Source organism: Haliotis rufescens, unplaced genomic scaffold (genome assembly GCF_023055435.1).
Source record: "Haliotis rufescens isolate VD_foot unplaced genomic scaffold, xgHalRufe1.0.p SCAF_23, whole genome shotgun sequence".
NCBI lineage: Eukaryota > Metazoa > Mollusca > Gastropoda > Lepetellida > Haliotidae > Haliotis > Haliotis rufescens.
In genome coordinates, this window is record NW_025963924.1 from 5,907,898 (window position 1) to 5,928,757 (window position 20,860).

The 20,860-nt window shown below is 39.2% G+C and overlaps 2 protein-coding genes across 8 annotated transcripts in view; one reads left to right on the top strand and one right to left on the bottom strand.

The window, feature by feature from the left end:
- Positions 1-358: 358 nt before the first annotated feature.
- LOC125383496 (caltractin-like) lies at positions 359-1,694 on the bottom strand. The gene is made up of 3 exons (XM_048401817.1): positions 1,532-1,694; positions 785-822; positions 359-607 (listed from the first exon to the last, which is right to left on the bottom strand). Exons 1-3 carry the CDS (start codon positions 1,692-1,694, stop codon positions 473-475), a joined length of 336 nt encoding a protein of 111 aa, XP_048257774.1. The 3' UTR covers positions 359-472.
- A 2,616-nt stretch (positions 1,695-4,310) lies between these two features.
- LOC124146578 (orphan steroid hormone receptor 2-like) overlaps positions 4,311-20,860 on the top strand; it is a 51,971-nt gene continuing 35,421 nt past the window's right edge. For 2 of the 7 annotated variants that reach the window (XM_046516922.2, XM_046516926.2), the window contains exon 1: positions 4,313-4,446. The gene's annotated coding sequence lies outside the window, so the exon portion shown is untranslated. Of the gene's footprint in view, positions 4,452-20,860 lie in introns of all 7 variants that reach the window. The other 5 variants (XM_046516927.2, XM_046516929.2, XM_046516923.2 and 2 more) reach the window with 4 other exon arrangements.

Consider the following 20,860-nt stretch of genomic DNA (forward strand, 5'->3'; position numbering starts at 1 on the left):
CGCAGCAGGTGCCCGTACCTCCACACCGGGTTAGTGAGGTAGAGTGACAATGGCGGCGCTGAAGAGGAGCTTGTATCCAGTCATGCTTCTGACAACCGCTGGCGTACTAAGCTCCCTGCACTGTTCGAGACTACACTCTGCTTCGCGCTGCTGGAGTGAGTGAGTGAGTATGGTTTTACGCCGCTTTTAGCAACATTCCAGCAATATCACGGCGGAGGACACCAGAAATGGGCTTCACACAATGTACCCATGTCGGGTCGCGCTGCTGGAGACATTTGTACATCTGATGTCAACCTTGGAGATACATGGGTCACCTGTGAGGTCATGATACGCAGATGATCTGCAGGGTGAAGGTCATATGGGAGGTAATGTGATACACAGGTCAGGTGTGTTCTTGAATCACAGGCGATACACCAGTTTTGGGGTTGAGATACAAAGGTCATCGGGGTCATGTAAGGTCATGAGGTCAAGGTCAGAAAAGGTTGGTCTGGAGCATGATCCTGATGAACTCTTCTTTGTCTATAACGCCGTCTCCATTGACGTCGGCCTCTTCGATCATCTCCTGCAGCTCCTTCTGGGTGAACTTGATGCCCACGTCTCGACACGCCTGGGGCGGTCCGGTAGCCTAGTGGTTAAAGCGTTGGCTCGTCACGCCGAAGACCCGGGTTCGATTCCCGACATGGGTACAATGTGTGAAGCCCATTTCTGGTGTCCCCCGCCGTGATATTGCTGGAATATTGCTAAAAGCGGCGTAAAACCATACTCACTCACTCACTCGACACGCCTGCCGCAGATTGTCCTGGGAGATAGCACCCGACCCATCTGTAACACAGCGTGGGGACACGTGAAATTAGGGAGCAACTATTTGATTTCAAGGGGCGGGGGGTCGAGGGGCGGGGGGTCGAGGGGCGGGGGGTCGAGGGGCGGAATTCTTTAAACTCCTGTTTTACTGAAAATATTAATTACAGATGCCTCGCATTGCAGGTGAAAATATAAGCTTCTTGCAGACAAGTGTGTTAAAAAATACAGTTCATTTTTTTTATTTACTTTAAAAAATGCATCTTTATGTTGGAAAAGACAATTGAGCTCCAACACATTTCTTTAATATGCAGATCTCAACCACACATCCCCATCCCAAACTGTTCGGATGCTTCACATTCTTTTATGAAAATTTTTACAAAAACTAGCAGCTGTGTGATGAATGTATAAAAAAAGCTACTGACAACACGTACATGCCATGAATTTATACAATCGATACATTTCTTTCATCACGGTAGTTTCAACATATATCAAATACCGCAATACCACCCTTAGGCATATAATGTATGATATTACGAGCGCATCACCGATCACTTTCCTTGAGCAAATCTGTATTTTGAAACCTCACGTCAACGTAGAGCAGTTTTCTCTTACGCAAATAATACAACACAGATTACATGAAAACAGATGTGTGGAAAGCCCGTGTCGGGAGATGTGACATCGCTGTGCAATCCATACAAACGAGGCATAACCGTATATATCGACTACTCGCCTGTGTCGAACGTGTTGAAGCCCTTCAGTATTTCTTCATACACATCTCGGTTGTCTCCCTGCCGGTCTATCACTGTCTCCAGGAACTCGTTGAAGTCAATCTGAACATAGGTTCGACGTGTTACCTTAGAAAGGCAAATAATAAGTTGTGTTTCTTTGTCCATATAGCAAAGTTCATCAGTTACCACGTTGTCTGGTGTGTACACACTGTTTCAGGATTAAATATTAAATATTGTGATATGGAAATGAATGCAACCTTCAGTTTTAAATGAATGACTTGCTACTTTGAAGTGAGTGAGTGAGTTGGGTTTAACGCCGCTAACAGTATTCCAGTTATATCATGGCGTGGCTTGATGTGGGAGAAAAGCCAGAAGTGATGCAGGTCTTAGACGTTTACCACTTCGGTGAAACCCACGAGCACGGGTATGGTGCTGACAAACCTTGAAACATAATTGGGGCGAACCGGGATTCGAACCCACAATCATAGGTTTCTGACGTCTCCAAGGGACGCAACTCTGCACAGCGAATTGCGGTGCCTTAGACGATTGGGCCACCCGTGCCCCCTGCTACTTTGGAAATGCCAAAATGAGAATAAAATAAATAAGAGAATGCACTTTCACCACTTTAATGTACACACAAAGTTTCACGTGTTTCGCGTGCACCAGGAGCGAACCATGGCATTTTCATACCAGTACAAACGCCTGTCCAACCAACGCAACGAAGATTCACGGACGAGTGTTACTTGTAGGGCTGGGACGAGTCCAAATTTACTACCCGGGTACCCACACCCCTATTACCCGACCCTACCCGCATACCCGCTGTTGGTGTCAAGAGATAGGTACAAAATGTCCGATTGGGAATAGTTTGACAGTAGCCCTGGCAGAATGTTTTTTTAGATACATGATGTGATCATGCATAAACTGAAGTTGACTGAAGTTTTAGTTTTGTTCAAACATATTTAAGTCAGGAGGAACGTGTTCAAAGTCATGAAGAAATTCGAACATTAGAGATTTAAAATTGTCGTGTAACCATGTAGTTATAATTATAGTGATTTTTTGTCATGAAACAATATATCACGTGACTAACCACGGGTCCGGGTAGTCCTGTGGGTGCCCGGGTCCTACTCAGTACCCACCCGACCCGGGTACCCGATTTACCAGCCCTAGTTACTTGGAACAATATTGAGAAGAAAACGCGTTGCAAAACGACTCCAGCCTTTGGCCTGGTCATATGATCTCTCAAAATAAATGTTAGCACGACTGTTCTAATATTTTTGGTCCCGTATGCGTCGTAAAAAATGCGAGCAAAACAGATCAGGAACAAGGTATTTTAACAGTTTCTTGATTTTTTTGTATGAAGACATTAGTGAGTTAAATTTTGAGATGGTGAAACAAGTATTGGGGTATGGCAGAAGGCATCATAAGAACGCAACATATAATATAATTACACCGTTATTTGTTTGTTTCTTTGTTGTTGTTGTTGTTGTTGTTGTTGTTGTTGTTGTTGTTTAACGCAACACTCTGCAATATATTCCAGCTATATGACGGCGGTCTGTCAATAATCGAGTCTGGACCAGACATCACGCCGAACAAGCGGTTTCGATTACCCAGGTAGGTACAATGTGTGAAGCCCATTTCTTGTGTATCCCGTCGTGATCTTGCGGAAATAAAGTTAAAAGCGGCGTAAAACTATACTCACTTCAGTCTTGCAGTGTGTTTCAAGGGCGTATTATTGTGGACAAACATATATACATTCTAAAATATTTTACAATAACTTGACACAAGTTTTTTTCAAATATGTGAAGAAATGTTACAACTTACTAGTTTTAGATTGTGTGAATGGAAAGCCTAAATGGGCTTCAAAAATTAAATATGTTTCATATAAGTTTGGTTTCGGATATGTCTTTTAGTTTCATATCTGAGTTTTTTATATAGACCGAAATCATCCTACGAGCAAGATTGGCATGCAGCACTATTTTTTTCAGTTCTAAATTGGTAACCTACGCTTCTTTCAATATATCCTTTGGCCTCGGATTCTATATTAAAGAAATTTCCATTTCAAAATTCCGTGCAGCATTAGCTCAACTCAGATGTTCTTCACACCAGCTCGGAATTGCAACTGGTAGATATGTTTAAGAAGTAAAATCAGATAGAATATGTCATGTATGCAAACAAAGATACATAGAGGATGAATACCATCTTGTACTTGTGTGTTATGTTTATGGCAATCTCAAGAGTTAATATATACCTCCAAAATACTAATTATATCCAACATTACAAAAAAATTAACTCACTAATGTCTTCATAAAAAATCAAGAAACTGTTACAAATCTTGCAACGTTTGTATATAAATTAATGCAAATAAGACAATCAATTGGGTGAAAAATGTATATCAATGTACCAATGTATATGTGCTGTTACTCTCTCAAGCAATGATGTAACGATTAGAATGGGCCTGTGGTCTCCACTACTTTTTGAATAAAGATGATTGATATGAGTAATTTTCAAATTTTATGGATGCTTCGAGCACTGTGTAGAATCTTATATCCATTTTAAAAAATACACAGTAAAGGAAAACGTTTTCAAATAATGTTTTCTGTGAAGTTTTAATAAATGAACAATGTGGACGAACACTATATAGTTCAATGTGGAGGTCTCTTGAATGCAAACAGGCACATTTTATTAACTGGAGAAAGTAGAGTAAAATCATCGCGCACTAACAAAGTCGCGCGAATCCACACGTGGTGACCCGAGATTCAAAAGGGTTGACGTAAGATTCAGCCAATCACATTTCTGTATCCTCTGCGTCTCCCAGCATAGGTCACAACCTCTGACCTTTATTCCTGTCTGCCCGGACGTAGAAGGATTTCTTGGGATTTAGCAACTTAAGCAGTGGGTTTGAAGACAACAACAATCGGTAAGGTATCTAACATTTAAATGCTATAATTTTGTTCAGTGTGTGTACCACCATTTTGTCGCTATGAGCCGTTTACCATGACCGACTGTCGGGATTGAAAATATGTGCGTCGCCGCCATTCCTTGTCGGGTTTTTCTGTACGATTATGAATCTCACAATATCAACGCAATTTTCAGGCTGCACGGACTACTGTGGGCTGTTTCCCACGATTGCTCCAACTCTCGGGGACTATACTGGACGATGTAGATGGTCCCAGTGGTATGCGTTGCATGTTGTAAACATAACCCTGTGGCTAGTCACCCACATGGGTTGAGTGCATGACCTTTGGGTGTTTGTATATCATTGACACGGTCAACTTGCTCAAACCCGTCTTTAGCTGGCTCTAGACATTTGTCAACACAAACAACATGCTGTATTTATATCTATGGTTTTTGTTTTGTTGATCTAAGTCAACGGGCGCATCGCCCCTAGACTGATTTCCCGCAATTTGTCGAAGAGACGTATCGATTTTTGCGACCTTTGTCCTTTAGCATATGGTCTCACGAGAAGTAGGTTATGTGCATATTTTATGCAAATGAGCGGTCAAAGGATGCGGTACTTCCTCGTTGAACTGAAAGGTCATCGAAATGAAAGACTACTCCAATCCTAACATTTGAGCACTAATCGTCTTGTAAACCTTCTAAATTACGGACTTGGAAATAAGAGGCAGTTTGCAAGTATGGAGACTGCAACGGGATAATTTTAGAAGTCGTGATTTGCCTGCAGAAATAGGTCATGCTGTCTGCATAAGACTGCAATGCATTTGTATGCACCACCCTACTGCTCAGTTGCTCCGGTGATTTTTGGCTAATCTCGAAATTTCCAAAAGTGCTTTGAAATAGATTATTTATCCCTGCTTGTGAAATGTCAATGCAAACTTGAATGGAGTTTGGGGCATGATTTGAACTTAATATGGAAATGAATTTATGCCCAGCGATGAATGTAATAATTATTGTATACACAACCACTTTTGTTTTTGTTAACCTTTATATAAATTGTTGGAGTAGAATTATCCAGCTGACGTGGTTCTACCTAAAATAGAATAGTCAGAAATGGTGATTGTTGTGATAATAACATTGACTTCTTGGCGTGTTTGATGAGCATTGTAAACAAACACCAATTTTGAGATAATGAAATGGTTTGTACTCAAGGTCATTGTTGTTTACAAATCTAAAAATAGTGCACTGTCTTAATTGTTATTGTGTTTCGGTTGCAGTATCATAATACTTGAATTAGATGAGTGCATGGACCTTGATTATGGCATCGAACTAATGGATGAAAGTCATGGAGTCCTTGTCATAGCCCTCGTGATAAAAACATAAGATTTAGAGAGTCTCTTGTAGAGCAGGCTTGAGTCTAAATTTAAGACCCAGGTGATTGACCCCCGATTACCCGACCCTACCCGGTACCCACTGTAGGTCTCAAGAGTTGAGTACATAATGTCCGATTGGGAATAGTTTTACTGGAGCCCTGGCAAATGCTGTTTACAAACATGTATAAAATGACCGGATCATTCATAAACGAAAGTCGACTGAAGTTAAATAATTACTCAAACGTATAAAGTCTGAAACAATGCGTGCACAGTCAGGAAGATATGCAAACATAAGTGCCTTTTATTGTATTGTATAACAAAATATTACATGACTAACCAAGGGTCCCATAGTCCTTTGGGTGGGTACCCAGGACCTACTCATGACCCACCCAACCCGAGTTACCCGTCCCAGCCCCAGTCCCTTGATTCAAATACTACTGCAGCAAGTCTCACGGACGCCAGAGCTAGTATTAATTTCAAACATTTCAGATGCATGTGCTGACGTCTGGCACCATGGTCATAATAATATATTAGTTTATACATAATATTAATATAGTATTACAGGATATTGGAAAATATGATCATATTGTAAATCATATAAACTTGGTAAGCTTATCATGTTATATACAGCAAAAAGCATTGCTTTTCCTGTAGTTCAGCAATAAGCTAACCATTTATGTACTTCAGTGCATCCACGGCACTCATTTCATCGTTGATGCTCTGTGTGGATGATACAGAGCTCCAGATAAGCTTTTGGTGTTGTGGGTATTTTACCCATGCATTTTAAAATCATTGGGTATCAGTAATTATATCTGCGTATTCAAATTTCTGTTACCCACTAGTTTTTACACATGTGGGTATTTAAGTTAAATATTTAAAAACACAATTCATCTAGTCCCTACAAACTGGTGTCGTGTGGGTTCGAGAGCTTTATAGGACTAAAAAATACCACGATACTTCTATAAGAAAGTGTGATGGCAAATGATCATGATGTAACTGTCATCGTGGAGTTTGGCAAGGTTGACGGAATGCTCGTTATAATTTAAAATAAGTTGCTGATTTGCTAATCCAATACACAGAGTTACTTCACAATATTTTGATGATACGCACAAGTTTGATTTTTGTAGCGTATCTGTAATGTTTGTTGCATATTTGATACGCTTAGATTATATTTTACTGTGTATTTCTGCATTTCTGATGCGTATTTCACGCAGATACGCAGCTTATCTGGAGCTCTGATGATAGGAATTACAGATTATATGGAGTGGTTGGTTGGTTTGTTGTTTAACGCCGCACTCAGCCATATTCCAGCCATATGACAGTGGTCTGTAAATAATCGAGTCTGGACCAGACAATCCAGTGATTGATATCATGAGCATCAATCCACGCAATTGGGATCGATGACATGCATCAACCAAGTCAGTGAGCCTGACCAACCGATCCCATTAGTCGCCTCTTACAACAAGCATAGTTGCCTGGGTTTATATGTAGTGAATTCATTTTGTAACTTACTTGGCAAGAAACTTTCAGCATTGATTAATTCATGAGGAACACACACAGCTGCTGATCATCTTCCGGAGGCAAGGGAGTTAACTGACTAAAAAAGACCAGTTTCCACCCTTGCCGAACTTGGCTGGAACAATGGAGTCATAGTTTGGCTGGTCTATGCATTGTCCAATCAAAATAGCGTAACGAAGTTGACATCTGGCCGTGCAGATTTCAGCCGATTGCCATATTTTGTAAAGCATGTATGCTGCTAACACAGATATTTTGCAAATCTTTTCATGTTTCTGATCTAGGTGCTCACGTGATTTGATGCACTTAGCCAAAATAGATCAGATTGTCTTAGCTGGGTGCCGCTATTTTGTTAAAGCAAATGCAAGTTAAATGAGAGGTGGAATCTGATTGGTCAGTAGGAGGGATGAAGAAGGGACATAATCCATACTAGCCGCTGGTCACACTACGATCGAACCCAGAAATTCGAGCCTAGCTTAGCAAAGATGGAAACTGGACTTTTACAAAAGCTTTTGGGACTACGAGTCTTAACATGACTTATTGCATAATTTTCAGTATCAATTCAGTGTTATACATGGATTATTAATAGCTGAGCTTACTAGACAGAACAGAGCTTTACTAGACCCAGTCTTTTGGCTAGTGGCTAAAGTTGCAGACTGTCGTCTTCAGCTTGCATACTCATATAAATCAATTGCAGGCATTACACATGAACTCTACTGCAGTGTATAATGCATAAAAAATGTGCTGCATCTGTTTTAAGTTTATGCAACATGTTGCACACTTGGGTCAACACACAAACAGATGCAAAATAGCAAGCAAAACAGCATTTAAGCAGAACTGGTTACTCATTGGTGTAAAACTACCCAAAAGACCCAAGGGAGTAAAAATGTATTGTCAATCCAGATGAAACCTATAAATTCTTTGAATGGCATTAAGAATTTTCCGTTTATTTGTTGTTTTGTGTCTCACTCAGCAATAGTCCAGGTATATGACAGCAGTCTGTAGATAACCCAGTCTGGACCAGACAATCCAGTGATTGATGTTGTGAACACGATCTACGCAAGTGAGATACGATGACATGGATCAACCAAGTCAGCGAGTCTGACCCCCTGATCTTGTTAGTCGCCTCTTACGACAAGCATGGGTTGCTGAAGACCTATTCCAACCAGGATCTTCACAGGTCGGCATTTAGAAGTGATATACAAGAAAGAGATTTAATGGAGTTCAACTTTTTTATTGGGAACACAACATTTCAGAGCATATGCTTACTCCTTCATCAGTGAATGGATGCTCAGTAGTAGAGCATATACATGTTACCTGTAAAAACAACAAAAGTTATAAGAAAACAAAGGTTGAGACTTAACCATGTTAACAAGGGAAGCAAACAGTTAATTAGCGCTGAATCCAGTTAACAAATAACCTATGACCTATAAATATGGTTTTACTATTATAATGTGAATAAGAACGTGTGAGTTAATACTCAATTGTTAAAAAAATGATCTGGTGCCATAGACCTACACAATCCGTAATATTCTGAGTTAATACCATGATAACCCATAGACTATTTTTCTGGAAAATGAGTAAAAAATATAGTTTGCACACAACTTCAGGTCAATAGGTCAAATTTTTTTTTGTGAATTCCAGGTCCAAATATGTATTTTTTGTTTCCTCAAAATGTTAATTAGGGGTGGCAAAAATATTGGGGTTGGAGTTTTTAAGATAGGTTCTCTACATGTTTTAATTATAGTAGTTTGAATAATTTAATTTTGTTCAAAGCTTCAGCATGGTCAGCAAGTGAGGTTTTATTACATTTTACTTATTTTTGGTCATTTTTTGGTGTTTTTGTTACATTTCAAATAGCTTGTCGGCATGTTTAGGCTTATGTTTCCATTAAGGTGCATCCGTGATACTGCATTAAATGCAATGTTAAAATACAATGTCATGATAATTCTGAAATTTAGAAAATAAAAACATTTTAAAAAAATACCAATTTTGAACAAAGACACATATTTTTTCCTAATTTGGCTGCCAAAATTTAATACTTCGCTGGGAATCCTAGATCCCTGCCATTACATAAACAATAAACGGAATCACACAATTATTTATTTGTTGCATGACAAAAAATATTAGAAATACTAATTGCTGTGAAGATATTCCTTACTGCTACAACAAATTATGCATGTTGTTGTGAATTATTGTTCAATATTTAATCATTTTTACATAAACAGTTATGGGTCCCCAGTATTGGAGTTACCATGGTAACATTGTGCTTTGACAGTTTGCCTGAGTTATGTAACCAGGAGTCTTTAAAATAAACACTTTCCATTGACATGTACAAATGATGTATTTTGAAAATATTCAATTCTGGTTTTCCATCTTTAAACTCAGTGAATGCTATTACATCGTGAGCTGAATAAAAAGTTGTATATAACCTCAAAAATTAATGATTTTTCATTGCCATACAATCTTCAGGTTGGTTTGGTGTGGAAATGAAAGCTAATTCTGTATAAAGTGCAGTAAATTCACAATTTTTGCAATAGTCTGTAAAATATTTCAAATTTGTGTCTGACTGACCCTTACTTGTCCGTCCACAAACACTCAATACCTCGAAAGTTTTATTTACCAACATCACTAATCCATGCGTGTAACTTGTCATGCTTTCTCGAGCTTATAGGTGTCATCAGACTGTGGGTACTTCAACATGTTCAAGATTATGTGCACAGGTTCCTAATACGTTTTACAGTACTGAGTTATTAATTGATGTGACACTGGCAGCCGACAAGCCTATGTTTCAACTCCGATAAATTTATGGGGCCTGGGTGGAATCTTCATGATCTAGTTTTGCTTAGTGCAATATAGTTTTGTTTAGTGCAACCTAGTTTTGTTTAGTGCAACCTAGTTTTGCTTAGTGCAATATAGTTTTGTTTAGTGCAATATAGTTTTGTTTAGTGCAACCTAGTTTTGTTTGGTGCAACTTGGTTTTCATGTCAACATAAACCTAGTGCAAGTTAGATCAAATCCTTAAATCGAGTCCTGCCAGTAAAGACAGATTGTGTGGGTAAAAAGAATTAATTTCAAAAAAATATTTTTGTTGTTGCTGGTTGATTCTGTACACTAATTTATTTATTTTTTTAAAAACCCTGTGACATTTAAAACAGGTGTGCACAGCATGTGGAGTAGAGATATTACAGTTTGTTCCAATCACAATATGATACTTATCCCTGTACTATGGGTGCGATATGATTCATATCCCAATACAGCACTTTTATTTCGTAAGTTGATATTTTTTCTATTTGCAGGTGAATCACAACCCTGAATCTTTTGCTTTTATATTTCAAAGAACGAAAATGCCTTCAAAATGGGATATTGTTTGGGTGGAAACATATAGGGCACTGTGAATGTTATGCTATTTGTAGCCAACCGGGAAATACGAGAGAATCTGCGTAAGCTGGCTGTTGAACAGTTTCTGTTATTATTCACATGTTCTGACTGTTCTGTCATATCACTACACCACTAATGCAGAAGCATCAGCGATTTCTCAAACCTGCTCTATCAACTCAGAGGCCAGTATTTGGTTCCAAGTCTGTAGCAAATGTCAGTCAAAATCTCAGACTGGATGTATAATATTCCTAGTTCAGGCTAATATAGTTGAGACTAATGTAATGGCTTTGTAAATGTGACTTACCGTATTCTATGTACTAAGCGCCCAGGGCACTCTCAAAATTAGAAATACGAGGCTCTTATTAGAATATTATTTTGGTGGAAAAAACAGAGTTGAAAGATAAATTTTGACGGCCTGAACTGTTTATGTGCGACAGATATATTTTTTCCATGCCCATAATTAAGGGTGCATGTAACACACGAGTGCGTATTATACACGAATAAATAAGTCTTGTGTACATTGATCCATTGGAAGGGGTGCTAATTGGGATTGTTCACTTGCCAATATATTAGCAAATATCGCTGTGTGTGCTTATTAGAGCGGGGCGCTTATTACGTCGAATACTGTATATTTTAATAATAACTGAACTACTAAAGAGAAAGATGCTTTAATGATTAATTTTGCAATGTTGTGATTATTGCATTGAGTGCAATGTGAAAACAGAATGTGTAAATTAAATACCCCCTGAATTTAGAAAATAACTTTAAAAGATAACAGTTTTGAGCAAAATGATGATTTTTTTCCCTAATATGCCTGCCAATGGCATTTAGTTTGGAATTTGATAAACATGACTAATACCTAGGGTATATATATATACCATGATATACTGGAGCATAGTAATATCCTGTTTGTAACAAGTGACTTGTGGTTCACACCCCTTTTAGCTAAGGCTGGCTACTGATTTTCATCTTAAAAGATATGCAAAAAGCTCAGAGACAAAACAACATATTTCATGCCACTGGTGAGTGGTGACACATTTATGCATGGATTATTTTGTATACATTTCAGATATTACAAAATCAGTTGCTTTCCGTCTTCGGCAGTTGACAAAAATAAGTCTGCTTCGGTTAATCAAAGTTTTATTTCACCACAATAGTTAATGTAAGATATTATCAATGACACAATTTTCATATCGATACTCATTACTATTTCTTCCGATTGACGATAATTCCGATTTTCGATCTTTTTAGCCCACCCTACTTTTCCCGACATGGTTACAATGTGTGAAGCCCATTTCTGGTGTTCCCTGCCATGATATTACTGGAATATTGCTTAAAGCTGCGTAAAACCATACTCGCTCACTCACTTATGTTGAAAGGACTATTCATTTTAGTAAATGGTCTTAATGAGTTTTATACAAAATGGGCAATGAATCATGGCTTATTTGAATCAGAACCACAGACTAGATAACATTTTATTAAAGAAGTTGTTACAACAGTTACATTATAATGTTATCATGGTTATGATATGAATTAGCACTGATCTAATATGTATGAACGGTGAGTGAATGCTGTCTTTGTGATGTCTTGTAAAAAACTACCCCCTCCAAAAAAACCTGTATCTTGATTTGAAGTGCTACATGTTTTTTAATTTTACACATGGGGGAGGCTAACCTGGACATGGGGCGGTCGGGTAGCCTAGTGGTTAAAGCGTTCGCTCGTCACCCCGAAGACCCGGGTTTGATTCCCGACATGGGTACAATGTGTGGAGCCCATTTCTGGTGTTCCCCGCCGTGATATTGCTGGAATATTGCTAAAAGCAGCGTAAAACCGTACTCACTCACTCACTAACCTGGGCCTTCGCTGTTTACACAGGCAAAAGCTTTATGTGTCCATATCCTGTTTGTGCAGGACATGTTTGTTGATAGCCACATTGTCCAATGTCATGCTTGAGCAGGACCTGCTGTTTATCTTACAATCACTGCTGTTCTCGCTCTAGCTGGATGGTTGATGAGGTTGGTATGTGTACCAGGACAGCAAGGTTTGCGGATCTGCTGTTACAGTGATGTATTTGCTGCCTTTGTACATCAATCAGCTCATTTAGGGAACTGCTCTCATGTCAAGTAGATCGCCTCAGTGGTCTAGTGGATAGAGCGTCTACCAAGAGAGCAGATGGTTGGTGGTTTGATCCTCGGTCACATCATACCACAAGTCGTTTACAGGAGGTACTTGTTATCCTGTCTGATGCTTGGCATTAAGGGAATAAAACAATAAATAAATAACATATGTCTGTGTCCGAATGGGGTATCAGGGGCGGTCGGGTGGGCAAGTGGTTAAAGCGTTCGCTCGTCACTCCGAAGACCCGGGTTCAAATTCCCGACATGGGTACAATGTGTGAAGCCAATTTTTGTTTTCCCCCGTCGTGATATTCATAATATTGCTGGAATATTGCTAAATGTGGCGTAAAAGCTTACTCACTCACTGATTGGGGTATCCATGGTAACTTGCAGCATGATATCTCAGTGCTAGCCTGTTATAAAACTGGCATTAGTTGGCACTAGTACAAGCAGCCACACATATCACTTCGATATGTCAGTGCAATAATCTTGAACGTGACGTGATGTTAAACCCCATTTCACCTCACGTTCAAGATTGTAGTTCCTAGAGTGTATGTTCAACCATGGTCATTCCAAGTGGAATGATTCTTATATGAAGAACAGGAAAAATTGTTTATGAAGTGTGCCACTGGGCAGTCCTGAAGATGTTGACGTGTGTCCTTTGGAGTAAGAGTGTGCCAATTTGAAGAACAATTTTGATCCACCGAACTTCCCATTTCACCTCACCTCGCTAAGTTTAGAGTGCTAGCTAGCAGAGATACCATAGTAGTTTAACAGGAATACCCAACTCAGACATAGTATACTGACTCCGAGCCGACGAGGTTCTTGTTTAAGCCCTTTATTGTCGAGCGCCAGGCAATAAGTACCATCTTTTGACGTCTTTGGTGTGATGTGGCCGTCTTTTGGTGTGATGTGGCCTGGGATTGAACCCATGACCTTTCACTTTCTAGGCAGACATTCTACCTCTTGACCAAGGAGGCGGTATTGAGATTGATAATTCCCTTTTTCATTCACCTAGGGGATTCTTGAAAAGAATATAGGTCCACAGCAACCTATGTTTTAACATAAGAGGCATATTTCCAAGGCAAGAGAGTTAACTGACTATAAAAGTCCAGTTTCCACCCTAGGCTGGTATTATGGAGTTACATTTTGGCTGGGCTTAGGAGTCTATGAATAGTCCAATCAAAACCGTGCAACGAAACCGAAATCCGGTTCGTAAACAGTCGTGCAGATTTTGGTCGATTGCAGGATGCGCACCGCCAACTTGTCAACAGATATTTTCCAAATCTTTTCATGTTTTTAATCAAGGTGCTTACTTGATTTGATGCACTTAGCGATGTAAGACCCGTGTATTACAATATAGATCTTGATAATCGCTCAGATCGTCTTGACTCGGTGCTGCCATTTTGTTTCAAGCAAATGCAAGTGATACCAGAGGTGGAATCTGATTAGTCCACAGGAGAGGCTTAGAAGGGACATAACTCGTAATAACCACTGGTGGCGCTATGATAGAGCCCAGGAATTCCAGCCTAGTTCGGCAAGGGTGGAAACTGGACTTTTGAAGTCAGTTGACTCTCTTGCCACGGGTAGATGCATAACATATGGATCGGGTGGTGACTTGGATGACGGGATGTCAACGCTTCTTAATTGCTTTTAAACTAATCACTAGATTGTTAGGTCCAGACTTGTTTATTTACAGATCACCATCATCTGGCTGGAAAATTGCTGAGGGTGGCATGAAACAACAAACAAACAAATTCATGTCTGTATGCCCAAATGTATTTGTGAATCATGCTTTACATTAAGTGTGTTTATATGTCATCACTTTCAAGTGTTCGTCATGTTTATCGGTTGTTTCATATGATAAACATTGTGACTAGGTTGTTGTTAAAATATAGGATTATGGGGTGTACCCTTCAGGGACCATGAACCTATTTCAACTGTGTCATTGCGATTTTAACAGTGTCATCAACACTAAAACACAAGGAATTTGTAATCCTGAAATGAGTGAGTGAGTGAGTTTGGTTTAACGTGGCTTTTAACAGTATTCAAGTTATATCACGGTGTGTCAGCTTAATGTGGGAGGAAAGCCCGAAGTGATGTAGGCCTCAGACGTTTACCGCTTCGGTGAAACCCACGAGCACGGGTATGGTGCTGACAAACCTTGAAACATAATCGGGGCGAACCGGGATTTGAACCCACAATCATAGGTTTCTGGCGCACGCAAGGGACGCAACTCTGCACAGCGAATCGCGGTGCCTTAGACGACTGGGTCACCCGTGCCCCCCAACCCTGAAATGAAGTACAATTTGAGTTGGTGTATATGATGTATATTTCTTAATGGAATTGTAGCAGCTTGATAACGGTATACGAATCTACATCGAAACATCGCTATATGCAATAAACCAGAAGTTGTTATCCATAAAGTTGTATGTTTTTCGTACTTATTTGCCAAATTCTAGAATGCCAATCGTGCAGTTAGGAAACAAGCATTTAATATTTTTGTGCCTTAAACTTTACCTTTCCAGAAGCAGCTTAGTCTGTCTTACAGACCCTGATACAAATATATATCAAATACAGCCCATGCAAGTCTATAATGTTTGGCAAGTCTAGATCACTGCAGTATCTGAAAATGAAGAGAGTCACTGGTCTCCTTTTTATTATATTTTTATTAAGATAACTGAACAACTGCTTTTTTCTGTACGATATGTTCATTTCAGAGACTAGATGTTAGTCTAGAGGCAGCTCTGCAGTATTTATAATTAATACCATCTTGCCCAGATAATTTATTTCCATTTAGTTCTAAATACACTGAAAATTGGCAACCCCTGGGGGTCAATGATAATTAAAACCCATGAAATGCCAACCTTAAACCTGAGCATCAATTAGATTGTAATGGGAAACGAAAGTAACGTCGTCTTTAAACAAGGAAGTTTGAGAAAATGATTTTTCGTTGAAAATAACAAACAAACACATGAATTAAATGGAACATGAGACTGGTAGGCCTGTTTTGTCAGTCATGCTTTACATTTTTCACAGCTTTCCAAAAGATTAATAAAATCAATACCTCCCAATCTAAAATTTCTATTTTGCGTATTGATTTTCACATGGATTGATGAACAGGTGGTGCAGTTTTCCTTATTTGCTATGCACCCTCCAGGCCTTCTATGAGCCTATGGTGTTGGGTTCGAATCCCTGATCAAAACATCATCTTTTATGATACAAATTTCATACAATGTTAAATTTTCTCGGGATACATATATACGTGTCGTTATATTGTGAACAAAGGTTTGCGTGTATAAATAATTCCTTTGAGACTGTTCCTGTATTGATAAGTAGGACCTTGGGGACCAGTCATTAATTACAAAGGGTGTCGGATGTCGGCTTTTTGATGCACTAATGTTGACCCTTCCCTATTGCTTGTCATATTTTCGATGACCCTCCCCCGTGTCCTTGTACGTTTTTTTCATGACCCTCCCTGAAATAGAAAATATAAAAGCACTTGATATTTCATTATGAAAGGGCGGTGGGGTAGCCGAACTGGTTAAAGCATTCGCTCATCACGCTGAAGACACGGGTTCAATTTGATTTAAGACCCGTGAAGATCCTGGGTAGAAGAGCTCTTCAGCAACCTATGCTTGCTGTAAAAGGCGACTATGCTTGTGGTAAGAGGTGACTAACGGGATCGGGTGGTCAGGCTCGCTGACTTGGTTCATGCATGTCATTGTATCCCAATTGTGTGGATCGATGCTCATGATGTCAATCACTGGATTATCTGGTCCAGACTCGATTATTTACAGACCGCCGTCATATAGCTGGAATATTGCTGAGTGCGGCGTTAAACAACAAACAATGTGGGAAGCCCATTTCTAGTGTCCCCTGCCGTGATATTATTGTAATATTTGCTAAAAGCGGCATAAACCTATACTCACTCACTTTATTATATAATGTCCATTATTTTCACGACCCTCCCCAAATATGTGTTTTATTTTTTATGACTTCTCCCTTTTTGTGGCCCTTACCTTGATTCCGTCAAAGTCTCTCCTCTGACCCCCCTGACACCTCCCCCTCCCTCTTATAATAAATGACCGGTCCCTTATAGCATGTACAGCAGTAGAAACTAACAGTTTCAGTCCACTAGTCCTTATAATGATAACAAATAGCAAAATCCCTAAAAATGGCAAATTTCTACTAGTCCTTATGATTATACCTTTACTATTGGGCAGTTTGGCAAGCACTATAGGACTAGTGTCAGTTTCTAAAGCTGATGTACCGTATTCAACGTAATAAGCGCCCCGCTCTAATAAGCGCCCATGGCGATATTTGCTAATATATTTGCTAGTGAACAATCCCAATTAGCACCCCTTCCGATTGATCAATGTACACAAGACTTATTGATTGGTGTATAATACTCACTCGTGTGTTATATGCACCCTTAATTGTGGGCAATTAAATTCTGTAAAATATATCTGTCGTGTATGATACGTACATACTTTTCTTTTGTATCATTTCAGGCTGTCAGCATAAACTACTGTACGAAATTTACAATTTTTCAAATCTGTTTTTGTTCTCACCAAAATATATTCTGATAAGAGCCCACTATTTCCAATTTTGAGAGCACCCCAGGCGCTTAATACTTCGAATATGGTATATGTTAATACTACAAAATAACAACATTGCATACATTGTTGAGTGTGTGAAACGACCCTTGATCTTGACATTGTGAATAATGAAAATAGCAATTAATATCATTAACTAGCTTTTCATGAACAACATCCTGTTTGGGCACCATGAACCATCTGCTGCCCTTGTTCATTATAACTGCACACAATGAATGAGTGTCAGGAAGACAACTGAAGACATGGTACATGTTGTTAAGATTCTTGCTATAACTGAGCAGACAGAAAAACCGTGTATTGTGATTAAAAAATCTGAGGATGAGGGGGCAAGCTGGGTGCCATCCCAGTCATTGAAATTGTGTAGCTCAACAAACACCAGGGTGCCGTTGTACAAAACAACCTTAGCGCTACGACTGTCGTAAGTCTATGTTAAGGTATGGGAGTTACGATCACCTTAGCGCTAAGATCGCTTTGTACAATGGCACCCAGGAACCCTGGTCAGTTTTCATTTGTCAGAGGGGTACACAAAGTACATGATCTCGACTACCAGTTGTCAGACTTTTATTTTGTGGAAGCCTCGGTGGCTGAGTGGGTTAGATCGCTGACTTTGTGTGCTGGGGATGAGGTGCCTCTCTCTGGCAGTGTGGGTTCGAATCCTGGATGGGACGCAACCCCCTAAAATACTACAAGCAGTGGTCAGGCTCGCTTATTTAGTTGATGCATGTCATTGTATCCCAATTGCGTAAATCGATGCTCATGATGTCAATCACTGGATTGTCTAGTTCAAACTCAATTACTTACAGATCGCCGCCATATACCGGTAGCAAAAAACAAACAAAACATGCTAACAAAAATGTTTTGGGAGTGAACGTGTTGATTTGATAATGTAAATTTTAAAAATTTCGGGGGGCATGCCCCCAGACCCCCTTAGAGTTTTCCTCTCTTTTTTTTCCGGGAAAAACCCGCTCACATCCCTGAACTTATTATAGAGTGAGTGAGTGAGTTTAACATGTTTAACATATTTTTAATGAAAGTGAAATTCTCTTTGTCTACTCACTGTCTTTTCCTTGCTGTGATGAAAAACCTTGAATCTCACATTCCTTTTAGTAACCGGGATACAAATAACCACATATATGCTAGTGAAAATTGAGCTAGAAGATAAGAATTCTTAAACACTTTGTATTTGGCAATCATTGAAGAGAATCATTGCTGTGTCATACAGGTGGCTGTGAAAGGGTCATTACATCAATTTCTTGAATGAATTATGACTATAACATCATGACTATAACTACAGCTCAAGAGGGATCTTTTGACAGTTTGCTTCAATAGGTTTAACATGATTATGAGCATCACCATGGCAACTGGCATACTGGTGCCCAAGGTGACGAAGAAGATGATTACAGATTAGATCATATTTTGGCCAGTGAATCTTTTGAATAATATTCTATTTACATGACTCTGTTTCTACGAGTCCAATCTGGCATGATATGTATCTCAAACTTTGATAATTATGGTTTTTAACTTTCAGTCTGACTATAGTTAGTATTTCCGACAATGGTTTTGCATCAACTGAGATTGCTGTATTAATGCCTTGTTCCACTAAGCAACCCCTGACCAACTTCAAAACCTGTCTGTTAATTATTTTTAATAAACACCTCAGTTTAATTTAAGACCAAAAACTACAGGACAGTCCATAATTTCTGGGGTATAGTACACATTCTTTTGACAAATCAGCCCAGGTTAGTGATATAAGATCCTTCTATTATCGAAAACCATTTAGTTTCATCAGTATTTGAATAAGTTTGTTAATTACCTGATACCACTGGATGAACACTTTTTGTGAATGGTTCTAAGCACCCAGGGGGGCACGGGTGGCCCAGTCGTCTAAGGCGCCACGATTTGCTGTGCAGAGTTGCGTCCCTTGGGCACGCCAGAAACCTATGATTGTGGGTTCGAATCCTGGTTCGCCCTGATTATGTTTCTAGGTTTGTCAGCACCATACCCGTGCTCGTGGGTTCACGGAAGTGGTAAATGTCTGAGACCTGCATCATTTCGGGCTTTCCTCCCACATTAAGCTGACACGCCGTGATATAACTGGAATACTGTTAAAAGCGGCGTTAAACCCAACTCACTCACTCACTCTAAGCACCCAGGGCGCTTAATATGGAGAATACGGTATTTGATCAGCGTGACAGTTATATCATTCCATGCAGGGCAACTGAATGTGGGAGGACGCCCTTAATGAAGCAGTTTCTGCAAAAACATGTCAGCATATTCAATAAAGAAAATGGTTTATTGGAGAAAATTAGTCTCTCTGACACATCCTGGAGCATACATTTTATTAAACAATCACACCCATTTCTAGTGATGGAATTTGCCTGACTTTCGTATTGAAATTCATCGCAATAATGATTCTTGTATTGTGATGCGTACCATCATTTATTCATTCTTTCATCTGTAATTTGTTACGAAACTGAACCGAAAAAAACATACATCGGGCTTGCCCTGCCCATTTTGACAACTTTGTCGTCTGCCATTTTGTTGGATATTGTTGGGTAGCGCATGTGTAATAGACACTTTATATACAGGAAGTTTGTCGCGAATAGTTTCGCTTTTTCAATCACAGGAGTCAGTTGCTAATTTCTGAATTTTGTTATTTCAATTTGACTTGTCACTTATCATTAGTTTATGTAAAACTTTGCCATCAAGATGAAAATATGCATGGTTACGAAACTGGTATTTTTCCAATGTATTGTGATACCCATTCGTTAGTATTTCAAATTGTGGTGTACCGATAATACCGCCCACCTTTAATCATTTCATCTGAGAATCTCATCCCCTTCTCAGCATCAGTATGCTATTCTTGTCCCGATTTCAGCACTGCAATTTAGAAACTAAAATTTACTCATAACTTTACTTCAGGGACAATATATTAATCTCTGAGAACATATATATCATTCAGTATGCTCTATAAAAAACTGATGGGGTTTCTTCATGTTAAGTGTAATTACAATAGTTAGGCTTTTCATCTTTTTTTTATAGTTTTTCCACTGACCCAAAATACTGAGAACATGGACAATGATGGAGAGAAAAATAAAAATGACATTTTTTATTTTTTTAGTATCAAATCAGTGCCGACCCAATAAAAAAATAGTATAACAAATATTTTTCTACAATCTTGCATTTGTCTATCGATCATCACAACTTGTGTTTTTCACGCCACCTGGTAAGTTCCATTGTCACAGTTTTAAAAGTCAAAGTCTCAATACACATGATACAGGTGTTTGTCATGTCAGAATTTTCACTCCACTCCACTCCACTCCACTCCACTCCACTCCACGCCACCACAACTGAATTTTGTGTGTGTGTGGAATTCCATAAACCATTTTATTGTTTTGTTTTTTTCCCACTGCCGAGCTGATTCTTTCTTT

Coding starts and splice junctions, on each gene's coding strand:
- LOC125383496 (XM_048401817.1), bottom strand. CDS start 1,694: ATGGACAAAGAAACACAACTTATTATTTGCCTTTCTAAGGTAACACGT. Junction 823..1,531: donor CTTCAACACGTTCGACACAG/GCGAGTAGTCGA, acceptor GCTGTGTTACAG/ATGGGTCGGGTGCTATCTCC. Junction 608..784: donor CCCAGGACAATCTGCGGCAG/GCGTGTCGAGTG, acceptor GGACCGCCCCAG/GCGTGTCGAGACGTGGGCAT.